Raw genomic sequence first — 20,328 nt, 5'->3', positions numbered from 1 at the left:
ACTGTGAACGTCGTCTGGGTGGGGCTGATCGACACCTGACAGGAGAGAGCCGATACCGTCCTCCGACTCATTCCAGTCCTCGTCGAGGTCAAAACCTCTCAGGAGGACCGAAGGAGTATTTAAATACGGTGTCTGAAGACACATAGAAACGCCGCTGTCGCAGTAGAGGAGGTGGAAGTAGCTTGATCGACCGGCCAGAACTGAGAGAGCCTTCTTGTCCGGAGACGAGAGACTCTGGTTCGAGACAGAATCGGCAAGCTCCGATCGCGGCAGACCCACCGTCGGTTTGGGTTCCCTCGGGCCCCAAAACGACTCGAGCAGAGACGTGGGCTCTGCTGGTGGGAGCGGCAATCCTTCCGCAAGGTCATTATGCTGACGAATCAGCTTAATGACTTCTGCAAAATTCCTCTGTATCTCGGGAGTAACCGCGTCTTGCGGAGTATGACCGTCCAGTCCCTCCAGCAAGAACAGATCCCGAGATACTCCTCCTTCAGAAGGAGGAACAGCGGCAGACCCCTGACGGTCGCCTCCAGCTACTTGCGTATGTCCTGGTCGGTCCTAGAACCGTGCCTGGTCCATACGGCGTCATAGCGAGATCGCGAGCGGCGCACCTCTCGCGATCACTCCTAGGTACCTCGCTCCTCCCGGTGTAGCCCGAGGAGGTTGAAGGTACAGGAGAGGCAGACCTGACGCTTCCCCCTAGCTCGCTGGCAGGACCAGCGTGCTTGGAGGGCTGCTGCTGATCGTCAACCCGCGGTGGCGATCGAGCAGCAGGCCTAGCCTTGCCGCTCGCCTGGGGCGAGAGGCTCGGCTGAGAACGTCGACGTTGATCTCTAGCGTCAGGCGAGCTGTTGCTGGTTACCGTCTCCGCCCGGTCCCGATGGGAGCGGCGGTCAGGTGACCTGCTAGGCTCGCTGTCGCGGTGAGACCGGCGAGCGTCCTCTCGGCGCGTCGAGCCGCTGGTACCAGCCGTGGCTGGTACCGACGGCCGCGGGGACCCCTTCCTCGCCTCAACCCGTGGCTGGTCAGCGACCGTCACGTCAACCCGAGCAGCCAGCTGGTCACTGCGAGAGCGTCCACTGGCCTGGGGAGAGTCGTCTGCACGACTCTCGCCAGTCTTCTGCTCCGCGCTTCGGTCTTGACGGCGAGCGAGCTCGGGCGTCAAGACTTTGGCTGGACGGTCTCCCGCGGGAGACCGTCCACTCGGTACTTCTCGCTAACGAGAAGCCGAGGCGGATCCTGGTTTAGCGGCAGAACCGCTAGAACCAGGCGAGGAAGTGCCAGCCGAAGCTGGTACTCCTCTGGTCCCCGTCTTCTTCTCCTTGGTAGAAGAAGAGATGGGCCCTGTTCCCGAGGGAGCAGGAGGACCAGCAGAAGAGCTCCCCGAATCGCCGGAGCGAGACGGGCCCTTAGAAGGTCCCGAAGGAGCCTTCTTAGGGGGGAAAACCCGGGTTACCAGCTGGTCGCTGCAAGAGCGGCCGCTGGCCTGGCGAGAGTCACCTGAGCGGCTCTCACCAGCCTTCTGCTTCGTGCCGCGTCTTGGCGCCGAGCGAACTCTGGCGCCGAAACTTGGCTGCAAGGTCTCCCGAGGGAGAACGTACACTCGGGATCTCTCGCGAACGAAAGACCGAGCCGGAACCTGGCGTAGCGGCATCGCCGCTAGCACCAGGCGAGGAAGTACCAGAGCTAACCGATACTCCTCTGGTCCCCGTCTATCTCTTCCTTACGGAAGGGGATACAGGCCCCGCTCCCGAAGGAGTAGGAGGACCAGCAGAAGGACCCCCCGTCCCACCGGGGTGGGACGGGCCCTTAGAAGTTCCCGAAGGAGACTTCTTAGGGGGGAAGGCAGCCTTCTTCTTCTTCGGCTTATGGGCCTTAGAAGTCGAAGGGGAAGAGGCAGCAGCAGACGATGAAGACGAAGATGACACCTTCCTCTTCTTCCTCTTCCTCGTCAGCTCACGCAGGACAGTCGTCAGGTCCTCCATCCAGGCCGGAGCCGGGGCTATTGCCGAAGCAACACGGCCCGACTGCACCTGTCCGGAAGGACCTGGGACTGGGGAAGACACACCGTGGGCAGGACCAGCATGGACAGGCTCAGGAACCAGGAGCGACAGGAACAGCAACCAGCTCAGGAGCGACAGGAACAGCAACCAGCTCAGGAGCGGCAGGAACAGCGGCAGCGGTAGACCCAGAAGGGACAGCCAAGCCAACAGCGGGAATCACATCAGCAGCGGGAATCACATCAGCGGCAGGTACGGCAGGCCCAGCGATCGCCTCGTAGAATCATTGGCAGCCAGCGGTACTGGCGGCCGGTCCAGGGGCGAGCTGCTGGAACAGCGGAAGTCTGGGGCAGGCAACACGAAGAAAACAGGCGGCGGCGGCAAACCCCCCCTCGGTACGGCGGCGGCCCTAGTAGCAGCAGACGGCGTCACCGACACAGCATGGGGAGTGTAGACCAGGAGGGGGGGGGAGCAGCATAAGCGGCCGTGGTAGTAGTGGAGACCGCCCCAGACCTCGCTAGACGCTGCAGCAGCCCGTGGATGCTAGGCACGCCCTGCCGCCGCGGTGGTCCATACCTGTCCAAGGTCGTCTCCCACGGATGTAGCACCTGCGGTAGCATAGATAGATTAGTAAGAGGGGTTTCCCTCACGCACGGGGGGAAGCATGCCCCACCCCGAACACAAGGAAGACCCCAAATACAAAATACAACGAGGAAGCTGAGCGGGGGGCAGGAAGGAAGACGAAGAATCGGATACCAAGGGAGTCGCGGGAGAGCTTTCCGACGACTTCCTGGCAGACCTTCGCTTCCCCTACCCCCGCACAGCAGTGAAAAGTAATATGAAAATGAAACAGAACACTGCCCTTGCGATTCACTTCATAGAACTTAAAGGGGAAAAGATCAATTCCCGGGTAAGAACGGAAACTTGATCCAAATAATATGATGCTATCATAAAATATATATGAAAATGAAACAGAATACTGCACTTGCGATTTCACTTTCACAGAAAATAATTGTAAGGATCAATTCCCGGGTAAGAGCAAAAATTGATCCAAATTAAATTTTATGCAAATAAATAAATGAAAATGAAAAGAATACTGCATTGCGAATCCACTTTCATTGCATTTTATCATACAAAATAAAAGGCTCGTGCCGAGCGCAATCACGCTCTCGGTAACGAACGCACAGGGCAAAAATATAATGAAAAAAGTACTTACATTTTTCAATTACACACTTTCGCCCAAAATACATGACTCGGCACGAGCGCGCCCGCCCTCGGCACCGAGACATAATTCAAGGGTTCAATTCATGAAAAGAGGGGAAATCGCCGCATCTACGGCGATAGCTCCATGTTGGTTCATAATTAAGTAATGAAAATGAAAACAGTGTACTTACAGTTTCATTTTCAAGTCAAACAAACCATTAGTAGAAAACACAATATAATCAAAGCATACGACGATGAAGCGGGCAGAGAGCGATGACGAACACGTCCTTCACACCCGCGGCCGAAAGCAAAAAAAAGTGATTTGTTTACCTCCCAGGCGCGACTGTCGGACAAGCAGTTAACTACCGTTCTCCCCTTGTTCGAAGCTTACAACCGTTCCAGCTGCCGCTAGCTACTTCCTATTGTTAAAGGACCGATGGTTTGTATTACGTATCGGAACAAAGGATGATCCAAGTTTCCTCAAAGGTGCATACCTGGAAGTATATGGGGTCCTGTGTCATGTGAAGCTAATCGTGGGAGTAGAGGAAGCAGGGCTGACATTGATAGTGGTTGACGAGTCTAGAAGTTGATGTCATTTACAGAAGATAATGAATACTGAACAACTCCCACACACCAACAACGAAGAAAGAAAAGAAGGTATGGGTAGATGAAGAATGTTATATTCTTAGGCCCTTCACCAAGATCCTCTCCTAAAAATCTCAGAAATCAAACTAGTAGTATACTAAATGTTGGCTGTGAACTAAACCAACAGCCTTTTCTGCTTCCTTGGTCATTGTAAAGAGAATTAACACTAGCATAAGGGAACACTCATTAGATATCACAAATGGGTCCTCAACTTTATTGGTCTGAAGACCATGAAGGTCCAAGTGGAGTTATTTACAAAGCCAAACTCATCAATGGCAAGCTGGAGTTACACAACAAGAGGTAGAAGCCATAAGAGAGGTGGTAGCAGGATGACAAGCTCCTAAGGAGTGCCATATCTGGTATTTTGTTGATAAGGAAAGTAGTACCAGAAACTTGCCAAAAGGGCAAGTGGTGGTATTAGGCATGGCTATGCCTTGGGGAGTGAGAGCTATCCAGTAAATGAGACTGCTGATGGTCCCTGTTGATGGAAGGGTTGGAAGCCTGACGAGAAGGAAACTCGTAACAGCAATTCAGAAAGATCTTGGGAGCGGGAGGATTTCCATCATAACTGTAGTTGTGAAAAAGACACACAACAGTTGACAAACTGACAATTGGAGGGACATCTTATAAATGAGGTCAGCGGTCAAGGGCTGAAAACAAAGGAACTAAGTCCAAGAATCGTGAACATGGGTGTGGCTGAGGTCAAAGTCAACAAGGATAACAGTGACTAATGAAACCTCATTGCAGCAAGGGTTCATAGCTGAAGGCATAGGGAAGGACAAAAACAATACTATAATGATAGCAGGCATTCCACACAGCAAAGGCAGTTAGGCTAAAGATGAAGGCAAAGTCAATGGAGCATCTGAGGGAGGCGACAAGGACACAATAAAATCCCTCCTGGGGTTGGGAAGGCAATACCTTGGAGAAAGATAATTTCTGAGATGAGTTTTCTTAACACAAATACATAAGCATAAACAACTAATTACTGCACTAATATGCAGTAATTGTGCCATACTGTCAAACTTCTCAGTTCAAGAGGTCTTTTATTCCTCACAATGTTGGACTGTGGAACAGTTGTTAGAACTGTGGAAGTGTCTCCCTGAGGGTGCAGTGCCATTAGAACCTCAACATTTTAAGCAGAGGTTCAATGCATTACTACCCTGAAACGATTTACCTTGTATTTTACTAGTTCATTTATATTTTGTCTATTTATTTATCAATTTACCTTCTTTTTTATAACCCTTAAATGCCGAAGCGAGAAATTTTTTTTTTTTTTTTTTTTAATCACAGCATGCTCAGTTTTCAAGATTAAGAATTAATTTTTGGCTCCTTTTTTTGTCATTGCCTGAAGTTTAGTATGCAACCATCAGAAATGAAAAAAATATAATTATCATATATAAATATTGGGATATATGACAGCGCAAAAAAAAATTTCATCTATAATTGTATACAAATTGCGCTGTGAACAAAACGGTTAAAGCTAACGAGTTAATTTTTTTTCATTGTATTGTACACTAAATTGTGATCATTTTGGTATATAACACATTGTAAAACAATCAAGGCAACACAAAGAAAATATTATCACAAAATGATGCATGAATTCGTAATGGGCGGCCGTAAAAAAAAGCAGTTTTCAAAAATTCACCATAAATCGAAATATTGTGCTAGAGACTTCCCGTTTGTTGCAAAATGAAGGTAATTGATTGAATATTACTAGACTGTAAATGTTGTAGCTTACAATTGCTGTTTTCACCCATTTCAGTTGAGTTAAAGTTGACAGAAGGACAAATTTTTTCTTTTTATCGTTATTTATATGAAAAATTTCAAAACTGATAAAAGCTACAACCATGGGTTGTTTTTAGTTGTATTCTACATGAAATTGCACACATTTTCATATATAAAACTTAATGTAATGGCTAATTTAAAATGGTGCAAACATTACGACAATCGGACGAAAAAATTTATGATTTTTTCCTTAGTTACCATGCGGACATAAGGAAAAAGTTTATTTCATAAATTCACCATAAATCGAAATACTGTGCTAGAGACTTCCAATTTGTTGCAAAATAAAGGTAAATGATTGAATATTACTAGAATGTAATAGTTTTAGCTTACAATTGCATTTTCTTACCATTTTGGTCGAGTCAAAGTTGACCGAAGGTTGAAATTTTGGCACTTACCGTTATTTATGTGAAAATATTTCAAAACTGATAAAATCTACAACCATGGGTTGTTTTTAGATGTATTCTACATGAAACTGTGCACATTTTCATATATAAAACTTTATGTAACGGCTAATTTAAAATGGTGCAAACATTACGAAAATTGGACGAAAAATTGATGATTTTTTCGGAAGTTACCACGCGGACGTAAGAAATATATATTTTTTTAATATAAATTCACCATAAATCGAAATATTGTGCTAGAGACTTCCAATTTGTTGCAAATAAAGGTAAATGATTGAATATTACTAGAATGTAAGAGTTTTAGCTTACAATTGCGTTTTTTCAACCATTTCGGTCGAGTCAAAGTCGACCGAAGGTTGATATTTTGGCACTTACAGTTATTTATATGAAAATATTTCAAAACTGATAAAAGCTACAACCATGGGTTGCTTTTTGTTGTATTCAACATGAAATTGAGCACATTTCCATATATAAAACTTTATGTAACGGCTAATTTAAAATGGTGCAAACATTACGCCAAGCGGACGAAAAAATTTTTGATTTTTTCGGAAGAGTTACCGCGCGGACGTAAGGAAAAAGTTTTTTTTTTCATAAATTCACCATAAATTGAAATATTGTGCTAGAGACTTCCAATTTGTTGCAAAATGAAGGTAAATGATTGAATGTTATTAGAATATAAGAGTTTTAGCTTACAATTGCGTTTTTCGACCATTTTGGTAGAGTCATAGTTGACCAAAAGTTGTAAATTTTGGCACTTATCACTATCTATATAAAAATATTTCAAAACTGATAAAAGCTACAACCATGAATTATTTTTAGTTGTATTCTACATGAAATTGCACACATTTTCATATATAATACTCTATGTAACAGCTTATATAAAATGGTGCAAAAATTATGTCAAAGTGACAAAATAATTTCAGAGATGTGTCGCTGATGCTTTTTAGTGCGAGAAGAAAGAAATTCGCGCTTGCGCGCCTGGGTAACGATTGTAAACAAAACAACGCCTTGATCCGTGAGCTCCCAGCATCCCCCAAGGTGCATGATTCAAAAGTTTTCGCCTAGTAGGCCTATAACTATTTTTCCGCGAATCTTTTAAAATACTTTTTTTCGTCGACGTACCATACGTCGGTTCGGACCCGACAGACAATTTTCGTTGACGTTTAATACGTCCAATCGGCATTAAAGGGTTAATAACTAATCTCTATTTTCTGTATTTCCTGCTATCTTCTCTAATTTCTTTCATGTGAACGCCATATTCTTTGGAAGCTTGAATTTTGAATAAGAGGCTCCCGGGCATTTGTTACCGATGAATAGGGGTTCATCTTCTGAATATAATAATAATAAGTGACTCCCATGCATTTGTTACCAATGAATAGGGGTTCATCTTCTGAATATAATAAAAATAATCCTAATGATGATAATTATAACAATAAACGGCACACCAAATAAAGGTCTGAGGAGACACTGAGGTGTTTGTTTGTTTGTGTGATGTTTTTACGTTGCATGAAACCAGTGGTTATTCGACAACGAGACCAATGGCTTTACGTGACTTCCGAACCACGTCGAGAATGCACTTCTATCACCAGAAATACGCATCGCTCACACCTCAATGGAATGCCAGAGAATCAAACTCGCGGCCACTGAGGTGGCACGCCAACACCATACCGACCACACCACCAAGGCGCTTGACACTGAGGTAGCCAGGCCTCACCTAAACAAAAACCTGCAAGAATGGCAGTGACAGTGTAGCTCAACATGGAAGAATATGAATGCATCCCAAGGTCTTAGTCATGTGACATAGCAAAGTTCTTTTCTTGACAGGGAAAAACCATTACCAACAGAACAGTACATAAAAACTAACCATATCATATCACTTTGTTCTCTATGAGAAGACCACTTTAAATGAGGAACTGTACCTAAAGCGAACACAAAAGGGACACCAGGCATGCTCATTTGTCCCCATACAAAATTTGTTTCCGAAAAATAAAAGACATTTATGGTTCATGGGTTAGTAAAAAATAAATATGACAAGATACTATAATGAAAGTATGTAAACAATAAAATGATTAATTTAAAAAATATATAAATAAATATGCTTCACACCTCAAACATAAAATATTCTACACGATTTCCAAAACTCTACAATGTAACTAATAAGCATTCCATTTTCATTTCTAAATAAGGATTACAAAATCCTTTCATTATTTGTCAGTATATGCTAATCTAGCGCTTATAATAAAGTGAAATTTTGCCCAGCAGTAACAAGTTCTATTTCCCTAGTTTCAAATTTTTTAACCAGACAGATGCACTCACATAACATTGTTAGCTGAATATTGTGGTTGATGAAGCATACTATATAAAATAGTAATACGGTGGACCCCCCGTATTCGCGTTCTCCGGATTCGCGGACTCACAAATTCATGGATTTCTCTCGGGAACGTTTCCCCGCATCATTCGCAGAAAATTCGCACTATTTATCTATGAGACATATCCACAAATTCCTGGTTTTATTGATAAATTTCATCATAAAATGCACTTTTTCTGATAAAACTATTAAAAAACCAAGTGTAAAAAGTTTTAGTGGGTTTTTCTTGAGTTTTAACTAACAAAATAGGCTATTTTTAGCGCTTTTATAGGGGTTCCAAACATTCGCGGGTTCTAACTATTCACGGGGGGTCTGGTACGCATCCCCCGCAAATACCGGGGGGGGGGGGGGGAGGGGGGGGGGGGGGGGGGGGGGGGGGGGGGGGGGGGGGGGGGGGGGGGGGCACTGTACTATTACATTTTATGTTGTTTTCACCTGCCGATCAAAATGCTTCCAACTTCACTTGGTAAAGTTTCTATCAGGTTTACCTCTATTTTGTTCACAATTAAATTGCATCCAAGATATACAATATTTTTTGGTACACACAACACTTAACAATGCTGACATATGAATGGGACAGCTGCTACAACTGCCGCAGTACCCTTACGTGAATTCAAAATAGAAATGACAAATTTTTAATCAATTTGTATTTTCCATAACTAACAAACCTGAGGTCTTAACATATCCTAATGTTAAGACCAAAGGTTTTTTAGTTATGATAAGTAGAACAAAATTTATACAAATGAGGAACTTACCTGAGGTAGTGTTTTTATGCTTTTCATTTTAGATGGCACGCTGGCATGTGTCACAGATGGCACAGCGGGCACAATGGCTTTGGAAGAAGGACTAACAACAGCAGCTGGTACCCGATTTCCTGACTGGTCAATCTGTCTTGAGGTACCAGCAACCATTACTGCCCTAGGAATAGGTGGACTCGGAGATGTCGCTAAGGAAATGGCTGGTGAAAGTACTTGAACGACTGGCGAGAGTCTAGAAGGCGTTCCTGGTCCTGGAGAGACTCTCATAGGGGATATCCTAGCAGCTGGAGACATTAGGGGATTTGCAACCACGACAGGGCTGCTTGATGTGGGTGATGGAGCACTCACTACCACTACTGTTGAAGCAGCTGCTTTGCCAGATGTAGCTTTTGCAGGCTGTGAGATTACCACTGGATTGAGCATCTTTAAATTATTATTTGGAACAGTCCTGGCAACAGACACTGCCGGGTTAGACATCAGAGCTGTTGTCACTGCTGTTACCACTGCTGGTACCTTTGATCGTGGTACATCACTCGAAACACTAACATTACTCCCAATTTGTCTCTGGCAAGAAACTGGAGTAGGTACAGGTTTTGCAATGATGCATTTTTGTCCATCTATACCTATCTTTTTAACAGTTACAGAACTAGGAACTGGGAGAGGATCTTTTCTCTTCAGCCCATCCTTGGAATTATTACTAGAGTCTATGGTAATCATCTGAGTAGGAGGTGAAGATGACAATTTGTCCTCTAATGGTGATGTTGGCTGACATCCACTCATCACTGTTACTAAATTATTCCGGTTGCTGGGGATTAATGAAAAGGAGGAGCTTGCCAACACACAAGGACTACTACTACTTGGAATAACACCACAAGGAGAAATAACATAATTTCCAGGAGGAGAAGAGCACGAAGTACTGGCCACCGACGGGGTTGAAGGGAAAGAAGGAGTAGAATCTTCAAGAACACTACTAGCACTGGTTTCCTCAGCCATCTTTTTCTCCCTGGCAGCACGCCTAGCTGCGCGTCTTTCAGCTCTTCGCTGGTTGCGGTTTGCTATGTGTTCCACCACCTTTTTAAGTTTAACTAAGTGCTCTTCTGTAAAATTCGAGGTGAAGGCTGGTGCCGCAAGAGAGAGATCTGGGGGTGACACTGGTAGGGTACCAGCTGAAGGTGAAGAAGGGCTACTAATACTCCCTTCTCCTTCCAAACTGCTGGCCCAACCTTGCTTAACACCCCATAGAGGCTCAAAGTGGGCAACCTGTAAATAAAAAACTCATTTATAAATCAGCACTTGAAAATATCAATAACAAATTAAAAAAAAAAAAATGTTGTATGCAAAGTAAATATGTACATATAAAACCTATACTCTATTTCATAACAATACAATACATGTTTACATTATGAGTCTGTAAATCTTACACAATCATGAAATGCATCATAAATTGCCTTAATTTCTTGAAAGTAAAAACCCCAATCATATTAACTTGTACCAGTCAAAATTAAGAGGCTGCTACTGTGCATGTAAGGCACACAACCCACTTCCCTCTCACACTGGGAGAAAATTAAGAAAAATCCAGAATATGACAATGGGAGGAAACCACTTGATGTTTAATAAATTGCGTTGAATCACAACCCAATTAATCATTCATTGCCATTAATCCTGGAAAATCTGAGATTGGTGGAGGATAGGAGGTGAAGAAGAATAATAAAGAATAAATAAGATAAGAAGCCAACCTTCCAGAATCCAGCATACGTATTTAAAAGCCAAATGTAAGAAAGAGAGAGAGAGAGAGAGAGAGAGAGAGAGAGAGAGACGAGGGATGAGAGAGATTGGAGGAGAGAGAGAGAGAGAGAGAGAGAGAGAGAATTGTATGTTCTATTGAGATACATTGAGAAAATAAATAAGAGACAAAAATCAATAAATAAGAGATAGAAAAATAAGCAAATAAGATATATAAAAATTAAACAAATAAGATAAACAATAGTTTAATTACAATGGTGTTCAGCTATCTTCATCTTCTCACAGGTTGTCCTAACTTTTTCAGACTTTACAGTCTTGTTGGTCCTTCTGTCATGTCAATTTCAAGTTTGTGTTAATTTTCATTAAATATTGCCTTCATTATTCCATTACTTAAGTGTTTTCAACTTCAATTATCCCATTTTCATCATTTGCATACTCTACACACTGTTTAGCACTCCAAAAAGAGTTAACACTCAATTTAGCAATCCAATAAGGGAATTTAGCATTCCAATAAGGGTTAAGTATAATTTAGGGCAATAATGTTCATGGACATCATTAAATTTTGTTAAACTTTTCCATTTTTCAGATGAAAAGTTTAAAATGGCAATGAAACATGCCAATTCACATGACCATTACGCTTTCAAGTACAGTGGGCCCCCCCGTATTCGCGTTCTCCGGATGAACGGATTTCCCTCTGGACTATATCTACCCATTATTTGCGGGAAATTTGCCTATTCGCTGGGTTTTCCAACGAAAATAATCACTAATTAGCATATTTTGCTGTTATTTTCATGACTAAATACATTTTTATGATACAAAAATGATTTAATAATTTTCAAATATTAATATTCATTAATACTGCATTAGTAAGTTTAATAAGATTAAAGACATCACATAACAAAAATAATAATTCTCTCTCTCTCTCTTTTACAGAGATGTATGTTTTTTTGTACGACAAATATGTAAATGATTCTTAGTAATTTGCATTTTTCCTAGCTATACTTACCCTGAACTACTATCGTAGGGGAATCCTGGATGTCAATACTGTACTGACCAGAAAAAACTGGTTATTCCTTCCCCTATCCCAGCCAGGTACATACTCTAGGGGTCGAAGACTACGGCCTATGACCCGATCGCCAGTCGTTTCCATGCCTCTAAGACTCCTGCCTTCAGATACACGGAGAAGGTAGGGAGGGCTTAAAAACTTAGTAGTTCGGGGTAAGAATAGCTAGGAAAAAATACAAATTACTAAGAATTTGTGATTTGTTCCGACGTCATATACTTAACCCGAACTACTATCGAAGGAGACTTAATCCTTAGAAGGCAGGAGTATCGAGGGAAGGAGAGGCCCAGTCGAAGGTTAATAGGGTGTCTGCCCCGAGGAGGACCCTCTCTGCCGGTTTAAGGCACAGGAGCGGTCAGGAAGCAGGGGATAACCAGACCTGGCCCGAAGGGAGGGGAGGAATAACTCTACCAGCACAGGTAAGGCGATGGTTTGTATTACAGTGGGGCCTCGATAATCGTGGGGGTTAGGGGCCACAACCACCGACGATAAGCAAATATCCGCGTTATCACACCCCTCAAAACACCCTAGGCTATACCCACCCCAACTGCTTACTTCATTAGTTAAAACACCAAAGATGTCCTACCTATAAAAACTCTTATAGGCTAACTGCCTATTTTAATACAAATTTAAACTCCTAACATACCTTAAACTATCATATGGGTACTCACTATTGATTGGTCCAGGCTATTCTATGTAGGTTGAAGATAGACATATACTTGGTGCAACTTAAATTCTAAAACTATCATGGCTGCTCCTATTAATAGAAGTAGAAGGCTCCCTTGCTTACTTTATGCCTCCTTTATTTGTGTGTGTGTGTGTGTTTAAGTTATATGTCTCTACAATGTCAAAATCTTGTATAAATTCTTTCCTATCTTCAATTTCCCCTTCATAAGATCTGCAAGCAAAAGTATATTAGCTAACAATTCCTCTTTATTTTCATGATTTGGCTTCTGCACAAATTTACAAGTAGGTACATACATCTATTTCATGAAAGAACACATTTATGATAAAAAAACATGACTTACTGTAAAGATTACAGCACCCAACTGTAATATTATTAATGTATAAACAGCAAAATACAGCAATAGAAACCTATTTTTGTCTTTTGTTCACACTGAGAATCAGCTGATGGATGTTTATTACCAAAAGAATTATTTTGGAAAACAATTTAGTTGCTATAAGAAATTGATTTATTAATGGAATTACTATTATTTTTAACTTTGTATATAAAAGTTTATGATATAGTAATTCATATTTCATTGAGAGAGAGAGAGAGAGAGAGAGAGGAGAGAGAGGAGAGAGAGAGAGAGACGAGTAGAGAGAAGAGAGAGAGAAGATTGTGATTTTGTGGGATTTTAATTTAGCATTTTATCAATATTTTGCTATTTACATTCATATTAGTATTTGAAAATTAGTAAATTGTGAAAAGAAGATGAAAATATAGTAATTACTGAATCTTGCTCTATGAAAATATTCTCGACTTCGAGAATTTGGGCTCCACAAAACGGGAATTTGGGCTCCACAAAAAAGTAAGTAAAGTGATTTATGAATGAGTTTAGATCATACGTATGTAAAATACATCAATAGTTTGTAGAAAGGTGTAACCACTATCACACTGTGTAAAAATAGTATGTACGATCGAGACTGTAGGTTCAGTGACGTCACGGTGATCATACATATTCTTTTTGTGAATGAATATACATTTCTGATGAAAAAAATTAGTTACTGTACTGATTACGGTACCATACTGTAATATTAATGTAATCATATCAAAATACAGCAGGGGAGGCTAACCTTTTGTTTCCCATGCACCAATTTTCTTCACTTCTAATTCAGATGCGCCACACAAACTTCAACCCCCTTTCAATCCTTTAAGTATGGTAATTTGGACATATTTGGCAGTTATACATGTAATCATTTGATATATATATGTATATATATGAAAGTGTGGACAGATGTAGCAGTTGTAAAGGTATATAATGATGAAGCATTATTGTTTAAAGATGACGACTAATAGATGCACAAGGAACAATAAAATCAAATAAAAATTATTTCTATGTTTTAGATTAGAAACAAATTTCAGTAAAACTCACTTCTAGCTATAAGTTACTTGAATTCTTTATGTATTTTTTTCTAGAAATCAGTATTATTATTTTTTCTTTTTCTTTTTTTATAAGCAGACATGGTTTTTCCTTTTATTATCTCTGGGGTATAGTGCGCCACTGTTGTCGCAAGCGCCATAGGTTGGCCACCCCTGAAATACAAGACTAATCAATGCATACTGTAAACTTATAAAGTGTATTTTTGTCTTTTGAAAAATGCTTTCCCCAAGAAATTATTCCTTGAAGAGACTTTTTATTATGAAGATATGCCAATAATATATAAGCCAGGCATTTTATTAAGATATGACAATAATATGTAAGGTAAAAATGGTTTTATTACGTTTACGCTTCGTCGCCGATCGCAATACGATCATCTATGACAATTATCATTTGTATGACTGCGGTGTTCGGAGAAGTTAATTACATACTACCAAAACAATAATGAAGTTCGAATTAAAAATTGATGTTTTCTTAAATGTTATTACTACCGTAATTACACTACTACTATTAGCATTTCTAAAAGGTTACGAATTATAAAGGTAGCCGTGAACGCAATGTAACTCCACGTTTACATTTTGTTGCTGGCCACTCGATGTAGAAGTTGATGTCAATGAGGAATTATTCCATAAATAGGCTATTTATTATGAAGATATGCCAATAATATATAAGGTGAGAATGGTTTTATTACCTTTATTGTCAGTTAATATCATAATGTGAATCTGTTGGTTATCAGACCACGGCCAAGGCTTAGCCTAATGATATACATCATGTACTAACCCGGACAAGCCCGTGATGTTGTGATTCATACCAGCAATATACACTGAGAAGTGGGCCAAAGAAAACCTGTGGTTAACTGATCCCGCAACTGCTGATCCGCGATTAAGGGAAGCCCACTCTATACACGACATGCCCATCAATGTCTTACCTCTTTAGACGAGGGGTCCTGACAAGTACATCAAAGGCCCAGGAAGGGAAACGGGAGAGGGAGAGGGGGAGGGAAGAGGGATGTTCACACTTCACACACCCAACCACCAAGACTCACAAATCCCCTGGCGGGGTTAAACTCTCTGTTGACCTGCCACCGCCGGACCGATCTCGAACGAGTCGAGGGACCTCCAAGTGCAAGGTGGATTGCCTTTTCCAGACCCCAGCACGGAGCACCTGACTGACAGCTAGGTTCCTGGAGAAGGAGAGAGACGTGCCCATGCTCTGATGTCGTGGGGCTTCGCCCCCTGAGGGGGAGGAAGGCCTGTTCCCTCATAGGCCCTCTTGATGAGTTCCCTCAACCAGAAGATGGTATTCTTAGATACTGCCTTCTTGACCTGGCCTGTAGTCACGAAAAGGTTCTGAACTTCGGGGCGTGGCCGTTCCATCCTGCTAAGGTACTTCCTCACCGCCTGGACCAGGCATAGGAAGAGGTCCTTGGGATCCTCTGACTTAGGCAGAGCCGGAATGGAGAATTCTATGAACCTGTCGTCTACTACCGGCGGGTTCTGGGTCTTGGCCACGAAGGAAGGCACGAAGCTGAAAGTGAGGTCTTTCCACCCCCTCGAGTGGGAAACTACGTAAGAGAGACCATGCCGCTCCCCCACACTTTTGGAGGAGGCTAATGCTGAAGGAACACCGTCTTGATTGTGAGCTCTGTCTGCGACGTCCTTGAGGGGCTCGAAGGGAGGCTTCTTCAGGGCATCCAGGACCCTAGCTACGTCCCAGCATAGAACCTTCAAGGAACTGGGGGGTACGCTTGTTCAAAGCCCCTAATGAGCATCGCGAGGTCCTTGGAGCTACCCAGATCTACTCCCCTAAGGTAGAAGACTTGGCTGCCCTGACCCCTGTGACAGCTGCTATGGTGAGTCCCTTGTCCTCCCTCAGGTGAACCAGGAACTCAGCAACATGAGGGATTTTGGCTCGTAGGGGTTCTAAGCCCTGCTCCTTGCACCAGGCCCGGAACAACTTCCACTTGGCCTGGTAGATGCTGCGGAAGACTTCCTAAGGTACCCCGACATGTGGGCGGCCACCCTCCGGGAGAAGCCTCTCTTACCTAGGAGCTAGATAGCCTCCACCCATGAAGGTAGAGGGCGCCCAGGCCCTTGTGGTACCTCTCGAAGTGGGGTGCCTTAGAAGGTCCGGCCTGCGGGGGAACTTCCAAAAGTCCAGGATAGTCAGCTCCAGGAGATCCGGGAACCAGTCTGTCTGGCCACAGGGGGGCCACTAGGGTCATGAAGGTGCCCTTGGAGGCCAGAAGCCGGTTGAGGACCTGCCTGAGGACTCCGAAGGGGGGAACACGTAGAGATCTAGGCCATCCCAGGGGTGTTGGAAGGTGTCTTCCTAGGCTGCCGTCAGATCCAGGATGGGGAGCAGAAAACTGGAAGCTTGGTGTTTAGGCTTGTTGCAAACAGGTCCATGGAGGGGGATCCCCACATCCCAATCAACCGGGTGTAGGGACCATTCCGCACCCAGAACCTGTCTGTGCCTGCTGAGCCCGTCGGCAATCACACATCCATTCCTCTTCCCCGGGATGAACCTTGCTGTCAGGGAGGTCCCTATGCTTGTCGGGGCTTCTGTGGGTACTGGATCCTTCGCTGCGCAGCTTGTCTGAAAGAAGAAGAGGCCCTGTATACGATTGAGTCCTGGCTAGCCTTCCTCCAATGCTCGAGGGTCTCCTCCACTAGCTGGTCCAGGAAAAGGGACTCGCTCGAAACCGGGCCATTCCTTAGCGCCTTAACCTCCCTGTCTAGCAAGCTCCTTGGGAGACGTGCAAGAACAGTCCCGCCTCCTCAAGACAGTTGGTCCACTGGGTGAGCAACTGGGTAGTCAGGAAGCCCAGGGACTTGCCCCCTGATGAAACTAACTCCTTAAAGACTGCCAGCTTGCCTTCGTCTTGCAGGTCTTGCTCTGTCGTGAACCTGACTACCGCCCCCATCCAGAGGTTGAGCCACAATGCAACATGAATGGAGGTCCACACCATGGACTCCATGGCCATGGCCTCCTGCTACGAGAAGGAGACTGGGCCCGCTAGAAGCTTCTCCTTCAAGAGACCCGGGGCAAGCGAAGTGAGACCCTCCTCTACCGACTTCGGGGCCAGGGAAATGCCCTCCAGCACATAATGCTTCCTTTACCTGGCCTTTGCTGCCGGGAGGAGCTTCAGGGAGCCTTGGGCCCTCAAAGAGTTCTTAGGGCCTGCGACTACGTCCTCCACTTGGGCCAGTGCCTCGGCAGAGCATGGCGCTTGGGGCAGGGACAGAGAGGGTTTCACCTCTGCCTGCCCTCTGAAGAGGCGGTCTACCGCTAGTCCCTTCCTGGAGTCGGGGGAACGGACGTTTCAGCCAACCCATTATTCGCTTGGATAATGCTGAGAACCCTCTGGAACACGGAAACCTCGTCTGTTGGACCTTGGACCTCCAGGGGGCTCTGCAGACCGTTCTGTGCAAAGGATTCGTCCTCAAAGTCCTCTCAGGACGTAGAGGGGCCCACTACCGGCACATTGGGCAGGAGCGGAGGCTCAAAACAGGAAGGAGCCCGGCTGGACTGTGAGGGGGCCGCCTGGGCCACTGGAACTAGCACAGGATCCACCAGAGCCGCAGGGGAACAGCTCTGCTCAGGAGCGGAACACTCTGCAGCTGGGTGAAGGTTCTTGGAAGCGCACAGCACTGCTACCTCCATCAACAGGGCGCCCCATAGACCACAACGCGCCCAACACTCCTGAAAGAACACTGAGTCGCCAGACAGAACCAACTGTTGAGTCAAAGATACGGACTCATCAGGCCCTACCAATTGAAGGGGGCCGGCAACGGACCCGCCTAGGTCCCCTCGCTGGAGGGGGATGGGGGAAAACTCCTGACGATCCGCCGGGGACTCCTGAAGAGGAACCAGAGAAGGAGAAAGGCCTCCTGGGCCACAGCTAGCACTTTGCTGTGAGGGGCCTCCAAAGTGGACTTCTTGGAGGGGGATCTGGGCTTCTTCTTCCTCTTCGTTGAGGCGAGATCTCATGGTGCTTGTGGCTTCTCTCGAACAAGGTCGAGAGAAGACACTTGTTACACAAAGTGTAGGGTTCGATCTTCACGGGCGACAGGAAAGCCATACAAGCCCCACCCTCAGGACTGGGGCAACACCGCTGTGAAGACTCCATAAACAAAAGGAACACACACACGCAGGAAAACACACAACAGACTAGGGAAACACAAAGGGGAAAACGGGCTGGCAACGGACAACGAGCTGGAGCGTGTGACCGCTACAGTGACCAGGAAAGGACTGGAGATCAGGTCATAGGTCGTGGTCTTCGACCCCTGGGGCATGTACCTGGCTGGGATAGGGGAAAGAATAACCAGTTTTTTCTGGTCGGTACCGGATTGACATACAGGATTCTCCTATGATAGTAGTTTGGGGGTAAGTATACGACGTCGGAGCAAATACAAATTCATTAAAGAAAATACTATAGTGAAATAGTATGATTTTAGTTTATAAATTTAAAAAAATATGTAAGAATGACAGAAATCACAGTCTTCTCTCTCTAACTCAAGATATTAAGGCTGTCAAATATATCAAATAATGTGACAGGAGGGGGAGGAGCTATTGTGTTGCTGCCATTAAGTGTTTATCTCTCTCTCTCTCTCTCTCTCTCTCGTCTCTCCTCCTCTGCTCTCTCCCCCCATTCTCCTCTCTCTCTCTCTCTCTCCATCCATCATTTATCTTTTACTGAGACGAGAGAATTTTTATAGTACATGTACTATATGTTTATTAATACTTTCAAATAATAATAATAATAAAACTGTAATTACAAAATTCATATTATGTGGTAGTATTTTAAAGAAATACAATAATCTATCCATTTCACTCTTTTAAATAAGGATAACTCTCTCTCTCTCTCTCTCTCTCTCTCTCTCTCTCTCTCTCTCTCTCTCTCTCTCTCTCTCTTTTACTGAGATGAAAGAATTTTTATGGTACTAATATGTAATATATCTATTGATATTTTCAGTTGTTAATAATAATAATAATAATAATAATAATAATAATAATAATATATTTAAATAATTCATATGTGGTAATATTTTGAAGAGATAAAAATAACCTTTAACAACAACAACAACAACAACAACAATAATAATAATAATAATAATAATAATAATAATAATAATAATGTGGCAGAGTGGGTAAGGCCGTCAATTGACAGGTTAAGCAACATTGGGGCTGATCAGTCGTTGGATGGGTGACCACTCTCCTCGGCATTGATTCCTTGGGAAAGGATCTTTACCATAATTTCCTCAGTCCACTCAGCTGTAAATGAGTACCTATTTCTGATGGGGTAGGGTCCCACTATGGGTTAAATAGCAAAACTCAGCAATGATGGAAAGAAATGAAGGATTAAACGACAATGACGTAAATGGAACCTCTGGCAACAGAAGAGCTTCGTCCGGCAGCCAGATATTCAGCCCAATTGAAGGGGAAGACGGTCAGGTACTTGGAGGTCGTCATCCAGCAACTGACCACCACAACGTCAGTAACCAACAACCAGAGACTGGAGCTACAGAAGCAAACCAGAGGAAGAAATGGACAAGAGAAGAAAATAAGGAAATATGGAGATGCTACATCAGAAGCAACCCAACGGAGAGAGGATATAGAAAAAGGTTGGTCAACATCTGGAATGAGAGGAATAACACCCCCCAAACAGAGCAGAGGCTGGCAGACCAAGTAAGGAACATAAAGAAAAAGACCTGGCTCTCTCCAACAGAAAGAGAGGAATTGGAAAGAGAAATGACACACAGCAACGAATTACAAGAAGACGAACTGAGAGACGATGCCACAGAAGACGACAGGGATGATGAGGTATCAAACAACGACATATGAAGAAACACTGATGAAGTAACAGACAGGATGGAATGGGTAGAAAAGATCAGACAATGGATGAACCCAGCCAGATACAGAGAGAACAAAGATCCCCTCCATGAAAGCCTACAACACCAAGAAATTAAGGGAGAAAACAAGTGAGGTCAATGAAATAATGAGACTAATACACACCACCAATATCACAGAAACAAATAACTTGACATATGCAGGAGCAAGATTAGTAGCAGAACTGATGGGGACACGAACACCAACACCACCAGCACAACCAACCCAACAGAAACCTAAACACCAACCGCCTTGGAAAAGGTGCCTGGAAAAGCAAATCATGGTGATGAGATCTGACTTGAGTAAACTGAAAAAGATGGCAAAAAAAAAAGGCTAAGAAGCAAGAAAACAAGGGAGAAACTGAACGA

The 20,328-nt window shown here is 43.8% G+C and overlaps 1 protein-coding gene across 5 annotated transcripts in view; it reads right to left on the bottom strand.

Annotated features, from left to right (window-relative positions):
• The window catches only part of LOC135217051 (polycomb protein Asx-like), a 100,540-nt gene that overhangs the window by 32,491 nt on the left and 47,721 nt on the right, over window positions 1-20,328 (bottom strand). For all 5 annotated transcript variants that reach the window (XM_064252673.1, XM_064252677.1, XM_064252675.1 and 2 more), the window contains one exon: window positions 9,158-10,420. In XM_064252673.1, coding sequence (XP_064108743.1) covers window positions 9,158-10,420 — 1,263 coding nt within the window. The remainder of the gene's footprint in view (window positions 1-9,157; window positions 10,421-20,328) is intronic.

Source organism: Macrobrachium nipponense, chromosome 7 (assembly GCF_015104395.2).
Source record: "Macrobrachium nipponense isolate FS-2020 chromosome 7, ASM1510439v2, whole genome shotgun sequence".
NCBI lineage: Eukaryota > Metazoa > Arthropoda > Malacostraca > Decapoda > Palaemonidae > Macrobrachium > Macrobrachium nipponense.
This window is presented reverse-complemented; position numbering and strand designations above follow the sequence as displayed.